Raw genomic sequence first — 21,183 nt, 5'->3', positions numbered from 1 at the left:
TATCAATATTTCCTTAGAGTGTCACTGCAGCTGGTGACGGCTACAAGGGGAAAATGTCTCCCCACACACCAAATGAGAAATTCGAAGGGGCGACAGTATTGAAAACGCTGAAGGTAAGACTTTAAGTTTTTAACACTGACTGACACAAAACACAAATAATGCGACACATAAATCCAATATTAAAATAAAGTGTTAGCATTTTGCTAAGCTAACAGCATTAAGAATGTGCACCACACACAAATATTGGGTAAAATGGTCCAGTTTGATTGAATATTTCTTATCAGTGTTTTTTGTTATTTGGAATGTAAATTTACTTATAATTAATAAGTAAACTAATACTTTTTGATTGGACAAAGTCATGAATAATTCAACAGTAATGAAAATGATAACATTAATGATTAATTATTTGTCGATGCTGATAGCCTTGTGGGCAGTGCACCAGCATAAAACGTCATTGCACTGCGGGCTTCTCAAGCTGGGATTAAAAATTGGGGACCTTTTCCTATCCTGCCCCCTCTCTCTCCCACTTCACTTCCTGTCTCCTCTACTCTGTTCTATCACAAAAATCAATAATGGCAAAAATAAATCTTAAAAAAAAAAAAAAAGAATTAATTATTCACTATTTATCTTTGCAGTATGGCTACGATGGACGTGTTCCTTTAAAAAGTGCCCGCCTCTTTTATGATGTCAGTGAGAAGGCCAGGCGGATAATTGAGTCATACTTCATGCTAAACTCTACTCTGCATTTCTCATACACACATCTAGTGTGTAGGACTGCCATATCTGGTACGTCACCTCAGCTCTCAGTTTCTACCTTAAACCACATTTGGATTACTTAAATCAGAATATATTACACATAATGCTGCGTCATGAAGTATATATATATATACTTGCTCTAGTAGTCAACATTTGAAGTGGATCAAAACCTTTCATCAAAGTTGTCCTAAAATCAAAGCAATACCCGTTCTTGTCTTAGGACAATTTGATTAACTTTTTTGATCCACTTCACTACTGTACACACACACACACACACACACACATATATATACATATACATATATGTGTGTGTGTGTGTGTATATATATATATATATATATATATATATAAAACCTGAATTCTGGAAATGTTAGGATGTGTTTTAAATTTGAATAAAATAAACTAAAAGAATTTCAAATCACATATGCCAATATTTTATTCACATTAGAACATAGAGAACATAACAAATGTTTAAACTGCGAAATTTGACAATTTTATGCACAAAATGAGCTCATTTCAAATATGATGAACACTTCCACATAGAACACTTTTCTACTTTTAAACAGTGCATTTTAAATGAGCCTTGGCCCACAGGACACGACGGCACTTCTGGACCATGTTCACATATGGCTTCCTTTTCGCATGATAGAGCTTTAGTTGGCATCTGCAGATGGCACGGCGGATTGTGTTTACCGACAGTGGTTTCTGGAAGTATTCCTGGGCCCATTTGGTAATGTCAATGACAGAATCATGCCGATGAGTGATGCAGTGTCGTCTGAGGGCTCGAAGACCAGGGGCATCCAACAAAGGTCTTCCTTCAGGCTTGTCCCTTACGCACAGAGATTTCTCCAGTTTCTATGAATCTTTTGATGATGTTGTGCACTGTAGATGATGAGATTTGCAAAGCCTTTGCAGTCTGATGTTGAGGAACGTTGTTTTTAAAGTATTCCACAATCTTTTTACGCACTCTTTCACAGATTGGAGAGCCTCTGCCCATCTTTACTTCTGAGAGACTCTGCCTCTCTGCCTCTCTCTTTTATAGCTAATCATGTTACAGACCTGATGACCTCAATTAACTTAATTAGTTTCTAGATGTTCTCTCAGCTGAATTTTTCTAAATTTCTTGCTTTTTCAGCTCCTTGTTGCCCCTGTGCCAACTTTTTTGAGACCTGTAGTCTTTTATCAAGTGGATAAAAGTGTAAAATGTATCCATTTAAACATTTGTTATGTTCTCTATGTCCAATTGTGAATAAAATATTGGCTCATATAGAATTTATTTATGATACATAAATATTAAGTTAATTATTAAATATTAATGTTTAATTTATCAATATATTTATATAATATTACATCTGTATAATATATTGCCTCATATATATTTTTTCTTTTTTAATAATGTTTTATTTGTATATTTTATCAGGTCAGCAGGACCACAGAAACGACCTCAGTCACCCAATACATGCTGACAACTGTCTTCTGGACCCAGAAGCAAATGAGTGCTGGAAAGAGCCACCCGCTTACACCTACCGAGATTACAGGTAAGAAGTAAAGTGTTAAAACCGCTTTAAAACCCTCTTCAGTACTCAAAATAGCTGTACCTCAAACTAAATGTGAGCCTGGTTAGGTATCATTGTTAGTCACTAAAAAAGTTTTCCACAAAGCAATTCATTTGAATTATATTTCTTCTCTCATTTTTTTCGGTAATTCAGTGCCCTGCTGTATCTGAATGGCGATTTTGATGGCGGAGAATTCATCTTTACAGAAATGGACGCCAAGACTGTCACCGTAAGGACAAATTACTGTGTGTTTTGCTCATCTGTCATCTCAGGCAGAATTTGGCATTTAAGCGCTTTGTTTTCCTGTCGCAGGCCTCAGTGAAGCCGAGATGTGGGCGGATGGTGGGGTTTTCGTCTGGCGGTGAGAATCCACACGGTGTGCGAGCGGTCACTAGGGGGCAGCGTTGTGCTGTGGCACTCTGGTTCACTTTAGACCCCCTCTACAGGGAATTGGTGAGAAAATGTTTCATTCAGTCTTTGTTTAGGTTTTAGTAATGCCAGTGACATATTAACATGGTGGCATGTTTGTATTTATGTCACTAAAATTCTGTCTGGAAAATGTAATTTAAGAGGAAGCGGAATTTTCCATTGTACATTAAGCAAAAGTCCTGAGCCACATATGGCCACCTGTACAGAAGTGCTATACCCACCAGTGAAGTGTTGTCAAACCGCCAAACCACTTCCTGTTCTCACAATTCACTAAAATTATGCCCATCTTGTTTATATACACTAAGTGCACGTTTCTAAGGCCTTTGACCTGGAGTATTTCTACACACATCTCAGTAAACCCTGACCACTTTAAATGAATGAACAAATGAACAAAACCTGTGCTGTGACTGGTATGACTTGTACACTGTTATAGGAGTCATATTATATATATATATATATATTTTTTTTTTTAATCTTTTGAAATAAACAGGGCATTGTATTATTGAAACTTCTATAAGACCACAAAACTGCTTCCGTAGGCAAAAAGACCATTTATACAAACTGAAAAAATGGCTTGTAAAATACAGCACTTGGACTTCTAAAATAAAAAATAAAAAAATAAAAATGCCTGAACATTAGTGGTTCCCAGTTGCGGTCAGGTTTTAAGGAGGAAGTAAGATTCCAAAGAACTAAGCATTCAGACAAGATTTGTTTTTTGTTTATTTGTTTTTGTTTTTTTGTGACATGTACCCCTTGAATTTTGAAGACATGGATTTGGTTTGCTTCCAAAATAAAGGTTGTTATAGTAATAATTTAAAAGGTTTAATTTTAAAACTTTTAACCTTTTTTTTTTCAGATTGAATTATGACAAAAAGCCTACTCTTAGTATATTTATAAGAAGACAATGAAATTGAAACACCTGGTTTTAGACCACAAAACTGCATTAGTATGGTGTACGGCCTCATTTTACTGCCAATACAGCATCAGTTCATCTTGGGAATGACAGATACAAGTCACATTAGGGGAGTAATGGTACACATAAATGGTAAAACGGTTCTTTTGGTTTAGTATGCATATGTCCTGAACAATCATTCAATTTTTTCAGGAAATTCAAACAATAAATGGCGTTTTGATGCTCTTTGATGTAGTGTGGCAGATTGCTGTATAAACGCTTCAGTTCAAACGGCAGCGCAGTCTTTGCTACTAGTTTTAAGGCGAAATAAACACGAACGAAAGTCTCATGCCTCATTTAATCGCTCCATGTTTCAACCATGGAAAGATGTCATGTTTGCATACAATTTTTTTTTTTTTAAGTTGAGTGTTAATTATTATATTTAAAGGTGCCATAGAATGCATTGATACAGTATTTTAAATTGTTCTCTGATATCTACACAGAAGGTATGTGGCTTAGGTAAGGGCAAAAAATCTCCAGAAACGATTTTACATGTCCATTTACAACCCTAGGATTTCTCCCTAGAATGAAACGGTCTGTTATTGGCTTATTTGGCAGGGTCATGAATAATAATGAGCTCTGCTCTGATTGGCTGTTTCACAGTGCTGCTCAATGTTGAGCCCTGCTCTGATTGGCTGTTTCACAGTACGGCTCATCAGCAAGAAGGAAGCACAGGGAGGAAAATATATATTTAAATACTTTCTCTCGCAGTTATATCGTCGGGTAATTATACTGTATATAAAACGCGGGCATCAGGGAGCCGTTATTAATATGCCAGGCATTGAAACTGCTTTTGAACGATCCATCGATCGCGTTATAGTTTCACTTTCAAGAGACGCGATCACACAAACTATGTTTACATTATGGAGCAACAGTACTTACCACACATTTCACAAGATCAGATGCTTGTCAGTGGTGCTCAGGATCTGTAAGTCATTCGCCATCATCCTCATCTCTCCTTACTGAGAGTGAAGTCGTATGTACTGTAACAGGCTACCGCTAGCAAGGAGCTAACCATGTCCCTTTAGTGGCTCGCGTTATTTGCTTTCTGTGCCTTTCTGAATATAGACACCAACCCATCTGATGGTTCGGCCGGCTTAGAACAAGGGCGGGTTTATGCAAATGTTGGGGGCGTAGTGATCCCCACTGTTGCGTCACAGTCGGTATATGTTCTGATTCGCCTGTTTTTCAGTGGTCTTTTTTAATCACGAGATTTACATATGAAGGAGGAAACTATGGTGTTTGAGGCTCACTGTATGTCATTTCCATGTACAGAACTGTTATTATTTAAATATGCCAGGGTAAAGACAGTTTTTCATTCTATGGCACCTTTAAAAATAAATAGTAAATCAATTTAAGCATGGGTTTTGTTGTTAATTGTAATCTTATATAGTAATGTAAAAGGACTCCCTAGTTTAGAGCAGGGGCTGAGGTGTTTTTTTAATTATAATTGAATTTTTTAAAAGAAAGAGCAATTTGTTCTATAAACCACTGTTTGATGTATAAAAAAGAGGCAATTTTGTTTAGTTTTTCCCCTGCTGTACCAAAACCATACCGAACCGTGCCGCCAAAACCGAGGTACTTACCGAACCATCATGCTTGTGTACCGTTACACCCCTGGTACACCCCAGAATGGTTTGGTAGTGCTGCCTGTCTAGCACCAGTAGTGGGTCTAGGGTGTGCAACAATATTGCAGCCAAACCCAACCATGCAACAGTCCATGTGGTAAGCCTCTTTGGAGCTTCTCCACACCGTAACTCCCACAGATGTGAGAAAGACAGTGAAAGTGGGCTCATCAGAGAACAATAAGTTCAAATTATCCACAGCCCAAGATTTATACTGGGACCACTGAAATTGACTTTTGCCATTGGCAAGCTACCAAATGTTTGGCCACAGCAGCCCAACCATGAATGTTGACTCTGTGGAGCTCTCGACGAGTCAAGGTGCGCATTTCTGCAGTGAGTTGGGGAGCTGTGGTTTTGTTTTTTGGATACAATCTAGGTCACATCCCTTTCAGATAGCTTTCTCTTACATCAACAGTTACTCCTGAAGGATGTGGTTTATCCTTTGTGGTAGTATGCCAACATTACCCTGGAAACTGTGGCTCTCGATACACCACAAAAATATGCTGTCTTGGTTACAGATGTGTCAGCAAGACACACACCAACAATTTGTCCTTTTTTGAATCTGATATGTCTCCCATTATGTTGTGTGGGTTGAAATATGATGCACAGCTGTGCTATTGCTATGCTAATTGAAGCTTCACTCTCTGATTTCACTGTTGGAATGTGAAAACAGTGAAGATTGACTCGTTCAAAAATGTAGTGAAGTAGAGAATAAAAGTTGCTTTGTCTTTGATACTCAGTAAAACTACAGAGTATCCAAGAAGATAGTCAAGTACATTCATTAATTACATTTACTCAAATACTTTATACCTCTGGTGATGTGATGAAATGTGCATTTTCAATCTAATTGCAGGAGAGGCTTCAAGCTGATGAGGTGATGCAAGCCCTTGATAGTCAGCACATGTGGGAGCACGACCTGCATATAAATCCAAAAGACGAGTTATAGTCCATCAACCAATGGAAGAGAAAGCACAGGGTTCACGTCATTACTTATTTATTGAATGATCAGAATGATTTTATTTTTTTACTGTGACATTTTGTTTCTGACTATTTGTGAAAATTGTATTATTATTGTTGTTATTATTATGTGTGCATATAAAACCTTAGTTCACAATTATTCAGTTTCATACCTTTAAAGTCAACATGAAATCAAAATCGACTCAAAATTAGTTAATTGTATTTCTATTCTGATATCCCTTTTCTGTTGAAATATCCTGTTTACATCAAATTACGGAAGTAAAATGGGTTCTCAGTATCTTTTATGTTGACTTAAGAAGAAACAGGGAACATAATTTAAATTTCTATCAAGGAAAGTATGGTTTGACTTTGGTTTTATTGAATGCAATGCCATTCATACCACCAAAGGGTGAATTGACACTGTACAACAGCATATATACATAGCTTTTTAGATGTATTTAATAGTCAAGTTGAGACATAATCCAAGTTACCTAACGAAACAGACTATGAAAAATTAGAATTTGCACAGTTATATACTTACTGTATATTCTTCTGTGATATTAACATACAATAGCTATCAGTTGTTTTAATGGTGGACTGTGGTTTCCTTCACATTGTGACACCACAGTGCTTTCAGATGAGTTAATTTATACTGTTTACAAATGAACTGACTCGAGCTATGCTGTAGTTTAATTATAGACTGCTCTAATAGCAAGCGTCAGCATGTGATATTAGGAACCTTTTTAATAAAAGATGATATTTGTTCCTGTTTCAAGGAATTTGAATTTAAATGTGGCATATTAATTGTCCTTTCCTTTCAAATTCACTGACTCATGTTACACATCTCTCTGTGGGTAGTTGAAATGTGCTTTGCACACTTGCCTCAGCTCTTGTCGAATTTGAACAAGGACGACAGCCACTTTTTCTCACTGATATTTAATTACATGAGTATTTATGTCTGATTTTACTGTATGTAATGCACAATGATGTTTGCAATATGTATTTTAAATTAAAGACTTTATTATTCTTATTTGTGTCCTTTACTTGTACCAAACGTTTGTATACGTTAAGTTTGTGATATCAATCAGCATAACAGACTGTTGTACAGCTATTATAACTGGCAGTAGATGAATCCAGATACTTAGTACATTCAAGTTACAAATGGCTGTGCGCAAAATGTGGACAGCATAGATTGAACAATTTATAGTAGACACTTCTACAGGAAGAAGGCATCAGAAACTCCTAATATAGCACTTACGTATATACACATGACCACACAGGAACCCATCTAGACTTCAATCAGGAGTTAACGAAAACGCTTCAGGTGTTGTTGAATCCATTGGTGAGGAAGTGATGTAATGTTAAATTTCTCCAAATCTGTTCAGATCGAAAAACAACAACAAAATCATCTACATTTTGGATGGCCTGAGGCTGAGTACATTTTCAGCAAATTTTAATTTTTGGGTGAACTATTCCTTTAAAGGAGTCATCAGATGGCCATATTCCCCTGTCAAAATCAGCTCTGTTTTCAGCAAGCCGTTTTTTGGTCCATGTTGCTTTAAATGCTAATGACCCTACTGACCCCACCCCTCTCTTCCGTGGGGTGACGAGCAGACTTTAAGCCGCGAAACTGGCTAACTAGCACATTATTAGGAAAGGCGATTTTGCAAAGATTCATAAAAAAAAACTTATACTCGCTAGTTCTGTAGATCAAGCCGGATCACGAATGATTCGCGCAAATATAGACGCATTTAAGCAGATCGAGATCGCATTCCCTTCAAAATGAAAGTAATGTTAATCCTCTGCATCTTCAGCGGCTCAGATGTCAGGAGTTAATGACTGCTATATTCATTATTATTTCCAACAACAGAACACCTCAAGCGCTTAATCGGAGACATCTTCCCCCGGTTTCACAGACAAGGCTCAAGCCTAGTCCCAGACTAAAATGTAAATCTCAGCTGTTTCAACTGAAAGAAACTTGCACTGACTGAAAATATATCAGTGCCTTTGTTTTGTCTCAAAAAGCACACCAGTAATGTTTTTTTTATAGCACATTTATAAAAATGACTTAAAATGTCCTAGCTGAACTATGACCTAATCCTAGTTTAGTCTAAACCCTGTACGTGAAACCGGACCCTTGTCTTCCCCTGCACCGGAGTCGACACAATGGCAGGCAGCTCTCAGATCACTCAGGGCGGGTCTAAGGTCAGATGGTCTTGTCAATCAACTAGCGTGGGAGGGGTCTGTGCAGAACTATGTCATTCTGACAGGAATCTCAGAACAGCCTGATTTGAGAAAGGGGATTTAAAAAAAAAAAAAAACTGGGTAGATTTGTATCATTATAGGATGGATGTGTACACACACTTCCAACACACATTTATGTTCAAACAACTTGTAAATTGAATTTAGCATCTGATGACCCCTTTAAGGGAGGTATGTACTTTGTTTGTTTGTTTGTTTAATTCATTATTTTACCAGTTACCAATTTTTTATGTTTCTATAATGCATTTTAAATATAATTAGCATTAGCATGAACAGTTTATCACCTTACTTCACAATGTAGAGTTAAGTAATTTTTGGTAAATACATGAGACTTCAGATTGTGCTATAGGTAAATAACCTGAAGAATAACAAGTGCAGTAAATGTCAAACTATTTGCGTTACAAACCAATACATTCATAATTATGACAATACATTAAAATAACATATTAACAAATACTAGTAAAAAATATACAGTGGTGTGAAAAAGAGTTGGCCCCCTTCCTGATTGTTTATTTTTTTGCATGTTTGTCACGCTTTAATGTTTCAGATCATCAAACAAATTTAAATATTAATCAAAGATAACACAAGTAAACACAACATGCAGTTTTTAAATGAAGGTGTTTTTTATGAAGGGAAAACTAAAATCCAAACCAAGGCCTTGTGTGAAAAAGTGTTTGCCCCCCCCCCCCCCCCCCCCCCCCCAGTTAAAACATAACTGTGGTCTATCACACCTGAGTTCAGTTTCTCTAGCCACACCCAGGCCTGATTACTGCCACACCTGTTCACAATCAAGAAATCACTTAAACAGGACCTGCCTGACAAAGTGAAGTAGACCAAAAGATCCTCAAAAGCTACACATCATGTTGAGATCCAAAGAAATTCAGGAACAAATGAGAAAAAGTAATTGAGATCTATCAGTCTGGAAAAGGTTATAAAGCCATTTCTAAAGCTTTGGGACTCCAGCGAACCACAGTGAGAGCCATTATCCACAAATGGAGAAAACATGGAACAGTGGTGAACCTTCCCAGGAGTGGCCGGCCGACCAAAATTACCCCAAGAGTGCAGTGACGACTCATCCAAGAGGTCACAAAAGACCCCACAACAACATCTAAAGAACTGCAGGCCTCACTTGCCTCAGTTAAGGTCAGTGTTCATGACTCCACCATAAGAAAGAGACTGGGCAAAAATGACCTGCATGGCAGCGTTCCAAGACGAGAACCGCTGCTGAGCAAAAAGAACATAAAGGCTCGTCTCAGTTTTGCCAGAAAACATCTTGATGATCCCCAAGACTTTTGGGAAAATACTCTGTGGACTGACGAGACAAAAGTTGAACTTTTTGGAAGGTGTGTGTCCCATTACATCTGGTGTAAAAGTAACACAGCATTTCAGAAAAAGAACATCATACCAAAAGTAAAATATGGTGGTGGTAGTGTGATGGTCTGGGGCTGTTTTGCTGCTTCAGGACCTGGAAGACTTACTGTGATAAATGGAACCATGAATTCAACTCGTGACCTCAAGCTGAAGCAAACTTGGGTTTTGCAGCAGGACAATGATCCAAAACACACCAGCAAATCCACCTCTGAATGGCTGAAGAAAAACAAAATGAAGACTTTGGAGTGGCCTAGTCAAAGTCCTGACCTGAATCCTATTGAGATGCTGTGGCATGACCTTAAAAAGGCAGTTCATGCTCAAAAACCCTCCAATGTGGCTGAATTACAACAATTCTGCCAAGATGAGTGGGCCAAAATTCCTCCTCAGCGCTGTAACAGACTCATTGCAAGTTATCGCAAACGCTTGATTGCAGTTGTTGCTGCTAAGGGTGGCCCAACCAGTTATTAGGTTTAGGGGGCAAGCACTTTTTCACACAGGGCCATGTGGGTTTGGATTTTGTTTTCCCTTCATAATAAAAAACTTCATTCAAAAACTGCATGTTGTGTTTACTTGTGTTATCTTTGATTAATATTGAAATTTGTTTGATGATCTGAAACATTAAAGTGTGACAAACACGCAAAAAAAAAACAGGAAGGGGGCCAACACTTTTTCACACCACTGTACATACACAGATTTTCTGTGTTCAAACTTATTATTCTAGTATCAACTAATGTTAAAAATGTGAAATCATGTTCACAAAAATCTCAAGATCATCAATATTCCAATCATATACTTACTGTTTGTGTTTAGCAGCAGATCATAAAATATCTATTCTTTTCCTGACCACAACAGGTGCTTTGATCAGTAATGCTCTAACATGGGAAGAACTGAACGTCAAATTGGAACCAAAGTACATTAAAGTTTGTGAAGGAGCTTCAGTCACAATCAACTGTAGATCAGCTTACAGGATACCTGAAGAACAGTGTTTTTTAAAAGAGAAAAATGAAGATTGGTCAACACTCAGCATTACTTTTATCAGTGCCAATGAGAGTGGATGGTACTTCTGTGAGGTTACACAAGACATCCCAATTATCATACAAATCTGCAGTAATGGAATACAAGTTCTGGTAAACCCAAAAGACAATTAGTCCATCAGCCAAAGGACCTGAAAGCACAGGGCTCACATCTCAACACATATTTAAGAATCAGAATTATTTTATTTTTTGTACTGTGTGATATTTCATGGTTTATTTTGCTTTTTGACAGTTTGACAGAGAATTGAATTATTGTTATTAGTAATAGTTGTCATGTGTCGGTTTCCTTTCAGTTCTGTTTTGACTATTTGGTGTTTCCTGTTCTTGTTTCCTGTAATTAGTTCATTATTAGTCTATCATCTTTAAGTATTCTCACGGGTGTTCTTCTCGTTGGCTCATTAGTCTCTGTCTTTATAAGCCTTTAGTTTCTTGAGTTTCATCGTCCAGTCTTAAAGTAACCTTTGTTGGAAACGCTTGCTAGTCCTCATTAAAGTACCTTTTCATCATATTTCTGGATCCTGTGTTCGCTGGTGCACGTTACCGTTACAGTAGTAGTATTGTTTGCACATAAAACCTCAGTCCTTGTGTTACGTATCTCTCTGTGGAAAGTAGAAATGTGCTTTGCACACTCGCCTCAGCTCTTGCTGAATTTGGATAAGGACGATGACCACTTTTTATTTTTACTAATATTTACATTTAAGTCAGTTTTTACTGTATGTAATGCATAATGATTACAAATGTTATTTTTTATTAAAGACTGAGATACACTCGCCTTTGCATTCTTTGTGTATACACAGATTATGCAATACGAACACATGAAAAATGTTTGACCTGGAAAGAAAAATGCCAGTACTACATTTTCTGTTTCAGTTTGATGTTTAGTTTGACTTTTAGACAGTGGTTTAGGCTTGCCTTTAGGTTTAATATTGAAACCACATCCAACCTACGTCACAGTTCCCAGCAAGTCATGTATGAGATGTCAAAACAAAACTCCAACAAGTGTACAGGGCCCCCAAAAAAAGTATTTGGACACTTAAAAATCTCCAAATGTCTTGCATTAAATATAAAATAATCAAGTCATAAATATTAGATGTAATATATCAAGATGAAATATCGGTAAGTGTCATTTATTTGAATTATAAGTATGGGACAAACACATTCTAAGGGAAATATTTCCCCCAAAATATGTTTGTTAGGTTTCAAAGTACACAGAACTGACTTAAAGTTTTCACTATAAATATCAGTTGATTAAAAAGTAATCGCACAAATGGTTCAGAAAAGTGAAAAGCTATCTAATGTAATGAAATATTTCAATAAAATACAACTGTGAATTTGTGGTCCAAAAGTGTTGAAATACATTTCATTTTTTAGCAGTGCTGCTTCAGCGTGTGAACAGAAGAGTCTCTGGTGTTTTCCTGATACGTCTTGAAGTCAGGCGAGTTTTTTTTTTTTTTTTGTGGTACTGATTTTCACTTCATGTTCATGTCACTGACCTGCTTTCACGCCTGTAAACTTGTGAGCATTACTTCAAAGCAGCTCTCACATTTTCACCCACTTTGAGAGCGGTAAGCGTACTGTTTGCATCATTTTAAAACCATTACTTTTCCAGCTGCACATCTTTTATGTTATATAATGCATTGTATCTTGTTTTTTATAAATTTCCATTTGTGAAAATCATTCTAGCTTGAATAATATCTAGTAGACTTAAGCATCTACAGGATGACAACTTATAATTTTTTTCATAAGCTATCAGTAGATAGCTCTATTCATATACAGTATGCATGACCACACAGGAACCTGTCTAGATATCTCTGCCAGACTTCACGAGCGAGCGAGGAAGCTTCATGCGTCCTCATTTAAAGACACCAGGTGTGTGTTTTCAATGAAGTTGGATCTATCATTTAAATGACTCTTTTTTTCTTCTTGTTTAGACCATTTTGCTCTGAGGGGGGTTTATTATTTAAGACCCACTCTGTGCCCATTTTAGGCATGGATCGACTGTGCAGTATAATCGTTGTTCTTTTACTGACAGGTAAGTGAAATGTATTGTTTGGAACAATGTTTGGATTTAGTCTGCCTCAAAGAATTGATCAATATTACAGTTTTTGACACTTCATGACAAAAGTATATCCTTGGCTAGTTGTCACAAAGGCTTTTTTTAACTTGTGTAATCTGATTACACAAGTGTAAGTGGGTTTCACAGTGGTACTGTATGTTAGTTTCAGGCATCTACTTAAAAAAACTCTTAAATCAGCATAATTTTGTAAATTCTGTTGCATGTTTTTTTTTACATGTTATACATTTATGCAATTTATTAATTACAATATTTGTGGGCCAAAACAATGGTGTTCACATTGTTTGCTGTTTCATGAACTCTTTAAATTTTGCAGAGAAGCTGTTAGATAACTTATACCATGTCATTAAATGGTAAATTGCCATTGTGACATTATGCCCCAATATTTAAAGAAAAAATATTTCTTGGACAATAACTTGCATTTTCAATAGACTACACGTATTCAAGGCTTTATGATATTTGACATTGACACCAAGTAGCTTGTTTGAGGTGTGTAATGAGTAATTAAAGTCATTAGATAGTTTGCGTTTATATCTTTTAACAAGTACCGTTAAAAACTTCTTTCTCACAAAGTCAGTTTTCCAATCAAATATCTATTGTTTGCACTTAGCAACAAATAATAACTTATCTTTATTTTCTTTTCCTGACATAGCAGGAGCTTTGTCAACAACTGCACAACTGAACGTCAATTTGGAACCAAAGTACATTAAAGTTTGTGAAGGAGCTTCAGTCACAATCAACTGCACTTTTCAGCCGAGTGGAAAATACAAAGTGAGCTGGTACTATAGCCAGACACCTCTTTTAGACTGTAAATCAGCTTACAGGATACCTGAAAAACAGCGTTTTTTAAGAGAGAAAAATGATGATTCGTCAACACTCAGCATTACTTTTATCAAAACCAATGAGAGTGGATGGTACTTCTGCAAAGTTACACAAGATATCCCGTTTCTCATACAAACCTGCAGTAATGCAACACACGTTATAGTTGGTAAGTAGAGGGACATTACTGGTATATATTAACATTTGTTATAGAAAAATTTATACAAACTCCTATGATATAGTGAGGTCCCAACATCTGAGACCACACTGAAAATCTTGGAAAAAAAAAATGTAAACCTGAAAGTTTAAGGATTTTTTGTATTTTTAAATAATAACAATAAAAAAACATATGAACATATATTAAAGTTTCTGAACTACTTCTACATTACTAAACAGACAAGTAAATCATGTGAACTCTCCAGCTGATCAGATCCTCTTCGGATGATTCTCAAATCATGATGGAGAAGGTCATCAGGTGTTGCGTGAACTTTACAAGTTTGAGCGCTGCTGTCATTAAACAGACAAATCAAATTTATTCTAAAGATATTCTGAAAATGCAAAATTCAATTTAGAATTGTTTTGTTCACCTTATTGATTGCAAATAGCTTCTATAAATATAAGCTTCTTCATGAAAACTACTTCATAAAAACTATTATGTTGCATTCTGGCTTTTAATCAGATCATCTACTTGAAGGGAAATAAAGAGTAGAATCCACATTTTTCTTTTCTTCAACTCTCCAGCATAAACGGACATTTTTATTGCGCAAGTTTAGAATAATTTATTGAAATGAATCCATGTAAAAACAGATTGTGTCACTATTTTTTCTTATAGATGCCTCAAGCACCAGCACCAGCAGCAGCAGCAGAACCACAGAATTTCAGGATCAGACTCAAAGTCAGACCACAGGAGATTTACCTACAACTTGCATGACCAATGGTACATCTAATGGTAGATATTCTGCTTTTTACACTCAATTATCCTAAAATACTCTGTATTCAACTCTTTGCATTTTACATTTTTATTAAAAATTTTGTACATGTACATTTTGGTCACATTTGACCTTCGCAAGTACAGTAATCACAAAGTAATGAATTAGTACTTACTACATGGTTTAAATTGCAAGTGGTCAGTTTGTGGTTTTGTCTCAAATATTAGTAAACTTGTTCTTAAACAAAAGTTTTTAGGAAATAAAGTGTAATATACTAAAATTCTAAATGACATACTTTATAGTGTGGTCCAGAAGCCTGAGTCCACTGGTTAAAATGCCTCTGTTTTTTTATTTTTCTAATGTAATACATTTTTATTATTACAAGTTATGATCCATGTTATATAGCATAATTTTAGAATGTCCGAAAGAGCATCATATGCTTCTATGGAAGCAAGAGCACCTGACCAACCATCTGTTCGGCAATGCCACAAATTTGCCTATTTCATTAGAAATAAGAAATAGTACTGAATATTTCATTTTTATTATATTTTTATTTCATTTGTATTTTTTAACATCCAGGTTTAAATTAAGTTTTCAATCCAAGACTTTCAGTCTTTTAGACCCCCTGCACAAATGATAATACAATCAATTTTTTCATGAATATGCATCTAGCGTTAATACTGCAATAGAAGGAACCACATATTGGAAAGAATAATCAGGTAATGTTCTATTTTTTATTTTTTTCTGCTATAGTTACAATAATGTCCACACCATCCTCGACATCCCCGTCCAGATTTACTCAGTGGTGGATATGGCTAGCGCTGGCAGTTGGATGCGTAGTACTTCTGGTGTCAATTGTTGTCATATGCATCTTGTCACGCAAACCTAAAGGTACGTCTACAAATCTACGTTTCGCCAAATAGTGCTTAATACTAAACTATTTTATTTAAAAAACACATAATATTCATTTTGACCAAAGCTATAACATTGAGAACCTAAAGTTCATTGTCCGTCCCAGATTAAAGTTTTATACACTGAAAAAAAAACAAGTGTAGAAACAATTTTCACTCAGAGATTACTAGTAAATTTGACAAATAATTACAAAAACAAATGGCAAGCAAGACATTGAATTGAAGGTGACATTTTGGAAGTCATTTTTCTGTATGGCTAATTACACTGATATTATTTTCAAATGGAGGACATAAGCATCATAAAGCATTACGAAGTAACAGCACCATGATGATGTTCAAAGATTGTATATAAAATCTACTCAAGCAACTCTCAAGCTAACACAAATAATGCTAAAGCCTTGCGGTTATGAATGTTTACAGCCTATACTCAAATTTCTTGCTATAAACTGATGCAGGAATCAATATTTCTTGCTGTAATCAAAATAATGCTTTAAAAGTCACACAGACTGATGGGGTCCTAATGTGAGACCCCACTAAGAAACAACAACGCATCCTCAGGAGTCTTTGTACAAGATCAGATATTTCCTGGATCGCAAACTGAGCGCTGAATGAGTGTGGGTGGTATGTGGTTAAGAGCTATGAGAATGAGCTCCAGTTGATGACGATGAAACTGCCTCTCATTGTCTGTGGTTAAACTCGAGCAGTTAGATGCAGCGTGCACAGCAAACCGTTTTCCTCCAGACCCTCAGCGTGGCCTGTGCTTTGTACTGTTAACCATTTGATGTCATGTTGTGTGTTTCTAGAAACCATTTATGAGAACACCAAACCGGTGGAATCGAGCTGCTGGAGGCGAAACCGGACTAAGATGGACATCTGCGACCTGCCTGCATCCAAAAAAACTGACACCATTAAACCGCTAAGGAAGTACGACACTCTTTCAAGCAACAGAATCCGAAGGCCATAAGTCCTCCATATGAAAGACTTATCCTCTGAAAACACATTAAATACCTTACTGTACACATATTTAATTTTGCAATGTAGCATTTCCCAATAGATGGGAATCTGTACATATAAAGCTGTTGTTTTTTTTTCTTCAGAAAGAGATACATGAGAAAACCTGATTTTTTTCCCTTTAATGAATTGTCATACCGAAACATTCTGTGGTTACAAATAAATGTGAAAACCACCAAAAAGAAAAATCTGCCACACTTTTTTCCACTCACAATTAATAATACATTATCATTTTTGTGACAACACAAATTGGTTTTTCAGAACCTACATATAGATTAGTCGACCATGATTAGATAAAAAAAACCACATACTGTGACAGCACAAACGAGGGATTCAAATAAGGAACTGAGGTGTTTCATAGTTATGAATCATTCATTCTTATGTAGTCATTAACCCTTGTGCATCAATAAAAAAAAGTTACACTTAGGTCCAAAGTGGACAAAAATGTCCATGTCAAAAAAACGGTCGTAAAAATTGGAAGCTTGGGAGCAGAAACTTAAGTGTGGTCTCATTTTAAAGACCACCCATGGCAGATTATTGTTGAAGTAAAAAAAGTTTAAAAAGTGAAAAAAAAAAAGTTATACAGGTTTAAGTTCATGAAAATGATTTATGAACAATATTTTGTTATTTTATGAATATTTTATATATGAAACATGTTGAACTCTAAACCTGCTAGAAAATCAAAGCCATCAATCTAAACAAGCTGTGTTCCAAATTTGAGGTTGATATCTCAAAAAATGAGCTTTCAGTAAGATTTTGTTTGGGCGCAGTACCAAATTTTCCCCATTAGATGCCAGCAAAACTCTGCTGGTGCGCACAGTGCTTGGATTTGTGATTTGCAGTAGAGTTTCTCTCTCTCAATTTTTACAAGAACACACACACACAATTTTTTTTTATGTCACACATACAAACCACACTCTGACATCCATACCAACACACCCACACAATTATAGCTGCATTATTTATCCAATTGGCTCTATAATACGCAGAAGCAGAAAACAGGAATAAAGCCAGTATTTGCTTTATAGACCCTTTATAGACCAAACCTGAAACAATGGCACCATCTGGTAAAAAAATAATAATTTTGAAGCCTTGCCAACAGAATGAAAGCCTATTAACAAAAATTGCATAATTTTACAGTTAAACGGCACTGTGATTAAAAATAGCAGTTTGAATGGGTTTCAATGGGGACATTTTTGTCCTTAAGGTCCTGAGTGTGAATATTTTTTGTACGGAGGGTAAAATTGATTTTTTTGAAGGAAATGAGGGTGAAATATTAAAATTCCAATAAAAATAAACACCTGAGCCAAAATTTATGCAGTTGGGATTAACACAGGCACACTTATAACAAAAAACACAACTGAAATGGACAAAAATGTCCATAAGGTCGCACAAGGGTTAAAGAACTGGGCATTTTCTTTGAACGCATGTTATAACATAGGCCTTCTGTAACTCACGTTAGTTATTGACCTTAATCAGGTCAGATGCCATATTGACTTTAACGCTGATGAAAACGAGGCTGTGAAGGATTCAGTGGTACGCACTATATGGTAATTTCACACTCATAACTTTAAACACTGTTCTATGGTGTTTTTGAACAATGATGTTGTTAAACAATAGGAGTATAATCTGTTGAACGCACTGTACTTATATCCTTCACAGCCTCGTTTTATTTCTGTCGAAATAGGCCTACTCAACAATGGGAAACGCGACTTTCTAATGGCCGTCAAAAAAACAGCTTAAAGTAACTTAAAGGAATCGAGAACTTTCAAACTGTGAGCTCTGTGTGAATAAACAAGTGCGTTCCATGAGAAAGAATGCTGATGTATTTTGAACAACAGTAAAAATGTTTAAACTTCTGTACTTACCGATTTCGATTCGAGTTCTTGCTGAGAGAGCGATAGGGCCCGCCCACACGCTCTTCTGATTGGCTGTAATTTATGATTGATTTTTATGTGATGGAAACGAGTAGGCTACTTATGTGCTGTGTCCAAATTCAGGGTCTGCATCCTCCTTAGGATCCTTCCTACCCGGTTGAAGGAGGAGGGATCCTCCGACGTCCGCAAAACCCGGAAGTCGGTGTTTGTGAATTTGGACAGCCTACCCTTCTTTCAGTTCCCTCCCTTACCCGTTGCTCATATCCTGTCGCCTAGCAACCGTGACAGCGCCAAGCAAGAAGCGGGAAAATGGACAAACAAAGAGTTATTCTCCTCATTTTAATTATTTTGGAAGAAATAAAGCAATTAAATAAATTAAATACTTTCTTTGCTCGTTGTCAGAGTTTTTTATATCAGACTACAAGACAGTCACATCCAGGTAAGCCATTATAGCCTATTTTTATTTGTTTTTAAGTATTCTACTAATTTCTCCTACAAATTCATTGAGCCGAAGCATAAACTTTAGCTTGTTTTGTCAGAGAAACTCCTCTCCCACTCCGCTACCGCTCGCTTCGTCCGCCATTACGCTCTGCCGAAAAGAATTATGGGATAGGTAGGATGGGAAAGGATCCACCACACCCATCCTTCCAATTCGGGGAAAAGGAGGACGTATTTGTGGGCCGCATTTGAAGGATCCTACGAATTTGGACAGCCTTCGTCGCGGCGCTGTGACGTAACATCCTTCAAATGAGTACTCCGAAGGATGCAGACCCTGAATTTGGACACAGGTTGTTGTTGTTTGAAGGAAGGAAGGAAGGAAATTAATACTTTTTTCAGTAAGAACTCATTCAAATCAATGTGTAAACACTTTTACATTTTGACATTGATAATAATAAGGGATGTTTCTTCAAGAATCAGCCAATTATAATGATTTCTGAAGAACCATGTGACACTGAGGACTGGCGTAATGATGTTAAAAGTTCAGCTTTGACATCGCTAGAATGATTTACATTTTAAAATACATGAAAATATGAAACAGTTATTTTAAATTGTATTAATATTTAACAATATTACTGTTTTTATTGTATTTTTGATCAAATAAACTCATCCTTTGCAAGCATGAGATAATTCTTTCAAAAACATCCCAAACCTTTTAAGTGTAGTGTATGTTCTAGTGTAAAACAATAGTTTGGTTGATGGTCATTAAGCAGCTAAGCTATATAAAATGCAGAGTTAGGACAATTTTCAAAGAAACAGAAAGTGGGACACAGTCCTGCAGAGAACAACTCTGTCCCAGTTGCAGGTGCATTTAAAGTGTGAAAAAACAATGAAGGCCTTTGCCAAACAGGGTCACACGCACTGATAGGAATTGATGGACACTTGGTGCCCCAAAATATATCAGTTCACACACTGTGACCTAGATTTAACAAAAACTGAACAGCATGAAGACTCACAAAGATAAGAATGAACTGCTGAACTGTTATTTGGATAGTAAGTCAATTCTGTGAGATATTTGACATATGTGGTATAAAATAAGCCTTAAAACTATTTTAAAAATCACAAATGCTCACCGAAGGAGAAATAGATGACTTTAACATATGGTCAAGCTCATGAAGTCAAATATTTCATGAGCTGTTTTTGTTTTCTGTTCATTTTCTTGCCTTTATCCAAATTTGAGAATGTATAAACATAACCCGGATTTGTGTAACTTCACTACTTATACCATTAAACATTAAATACACATTAAATTCAAAAGAAAAATATATACAATGTAAAGAAGAAGATAAAGAAAAGAAAAAGGTTTAGGGTTGCATTTAGTATAAATCATACGGTAGAGGTTGGCAAGTTTGGTTTGTAGTTATTGCTAAATGTATATTTCCCATAAAAGTAAAGAAATGGTTTTAATCGTTTTTACTTACAATAATCTAGATTGAGTCCAAAAAAATCCTCTGACCAAAAAAAGACCTCTGATGGATTTAGTTTTAAACTCGCTACTTATGTTCATTTTATGTTAGAAGATAGTTTATAAACACAACAACTCAACTTTGCAGTAGTTAGAGACATCTATTCAATGTACGTGTTTATATTTGCGAGACCTGTGTTTTAGAGCGTTGCTCATCTGCAATACGTTTCCTGTCAGATGTTACATAGACATTTAGAAATGTCTATGTAACATGTTTATGATTTAAAACTGATTTTATAAAGACTTTTTGCAGATGTTTTCCAGATGAAACGCTCTTTAACGAACATCTTGAAGACTATTGTGTGCTACAGTCATCTCAGCTTCTCTTTCAGCGCAACTATTCTTCGATTAGGTCAGCAATGTTCTCATCGATGAGTTCCTGGTGAAATCAAAAACATGCTTTTGGGTCAGTCCTGTGATTTCATAGTGCCATCAAGCGGTCATACAGCACAACAGCAGGGTTTGAATAGAATAAAATAAAAATAAAATAATCACACTACGATTAAATAATATTGTTTTCCTACGTGTCATAAGTTTAGGGAATGTTAAATATTTTCAAATTTTTGTCTTTTGTCCATTTTGTTCTGACCAAAATTATTTGAACCCACATAGGCTAATATCATAATTTAGATTCCCAGTCTCATCATTTCTAAGAGA

At 36.0% G+C, this 21,183-nt stretch overlaps 2 protein-coding genes across 4 annotated transcripts in view; both read left to right on the top strand.

Annotated features, from left to right (window-relative positions):
• Window positions 1-7,304, top strand: part of LOC306874721 (prolyl 3-hydroxylase 2-like) — a 46,598-nt gene extending 39,294 nt beyond the window's left edge. The window contains exons 10-15 of the mRNA XM_079424935.1: window positions 18-113; window positions 636-786; window positions 2,177-2,294; window positions 2,466-2,541; window positions 2,625-2,765; window positions 6,172-7,304. Of these exons, the coding sequence (XP_079281061.1) occupies window positions 18-113; window positions 636-786; window positions 2,177-2,294; window positions 2,466-2,541; window positions 2,625-2,765; window positions 6,172-6,264 (675 nt within the window). The 3' untranslated portion in view covers window positions 6,265-7,304. The remainder of the gene's footprint in view (window positions 1-17; window positions 114-635; window positions 787-2,176; window positions 2,295-2,465; window positions 2,542-2,624; window positions 2,766-6,171) is intronic.
• A 5,190-nt stretch (window positions 7,305-12,494) lies between these two features.
• On the top strand, window positions 12,495-16,864 carry LOC306875465 (uncharacterized protein). 3 transcript variants are annotated; one of them, XM_079426045.1, is made up of 5 exons: window positions 12,495-12,974; window positions 13,669-14,004; window positions 14,668-14,784; window positions 15,518-15,655; window positions 16,479-16,864. In XM_079426045.1, the coding sequence occupies exons 1-5, from the start codon at window positions 12,848-12,850 to the stop codon at window positions 16,637-16,639; spliced, it is 879 nt and encodes a 292-aa protein (XP_079282171.1). In that variant the 5' UTR covers window positions 12,495-12,847; the 3' UTR covers window positions 16,640-16,864. The 3 variants fall into 3 exon arrangements, with proteins under 3 accessions (XP_079282171.1, XP_079282172.1, XP_079282173.1); XM_079426046.1 differs by having other exon boundaries at window positions 12,496-12,974; window positions 13,672-14,004; XM_079426047.1 differs by having other exon boundaries at window positions 12,879-12,974; window positions 14,668-14,772; window positions 16,479-16,863.
• The last annotated feature ends 4,319 nt before the right edge of the window (window positions 16,865-21,183 follow it).

This window comes from Barbus barbus, assembly GCF_936440315.1.
Source record: "Barbus barbus genome assembly, chromosome: 9".
Lineage (NCBI taxonomy): Eukaryota > Metazoa > Chordata > Actinopteri > Cypriniformes > Cyprinidae > Barbus > Barbus barbus.
The sequence above is the reverse complement of the archived record's forward strand: the minus strand, read 5'-3'. Positions and strand labels throughout refer to the sequence as shown.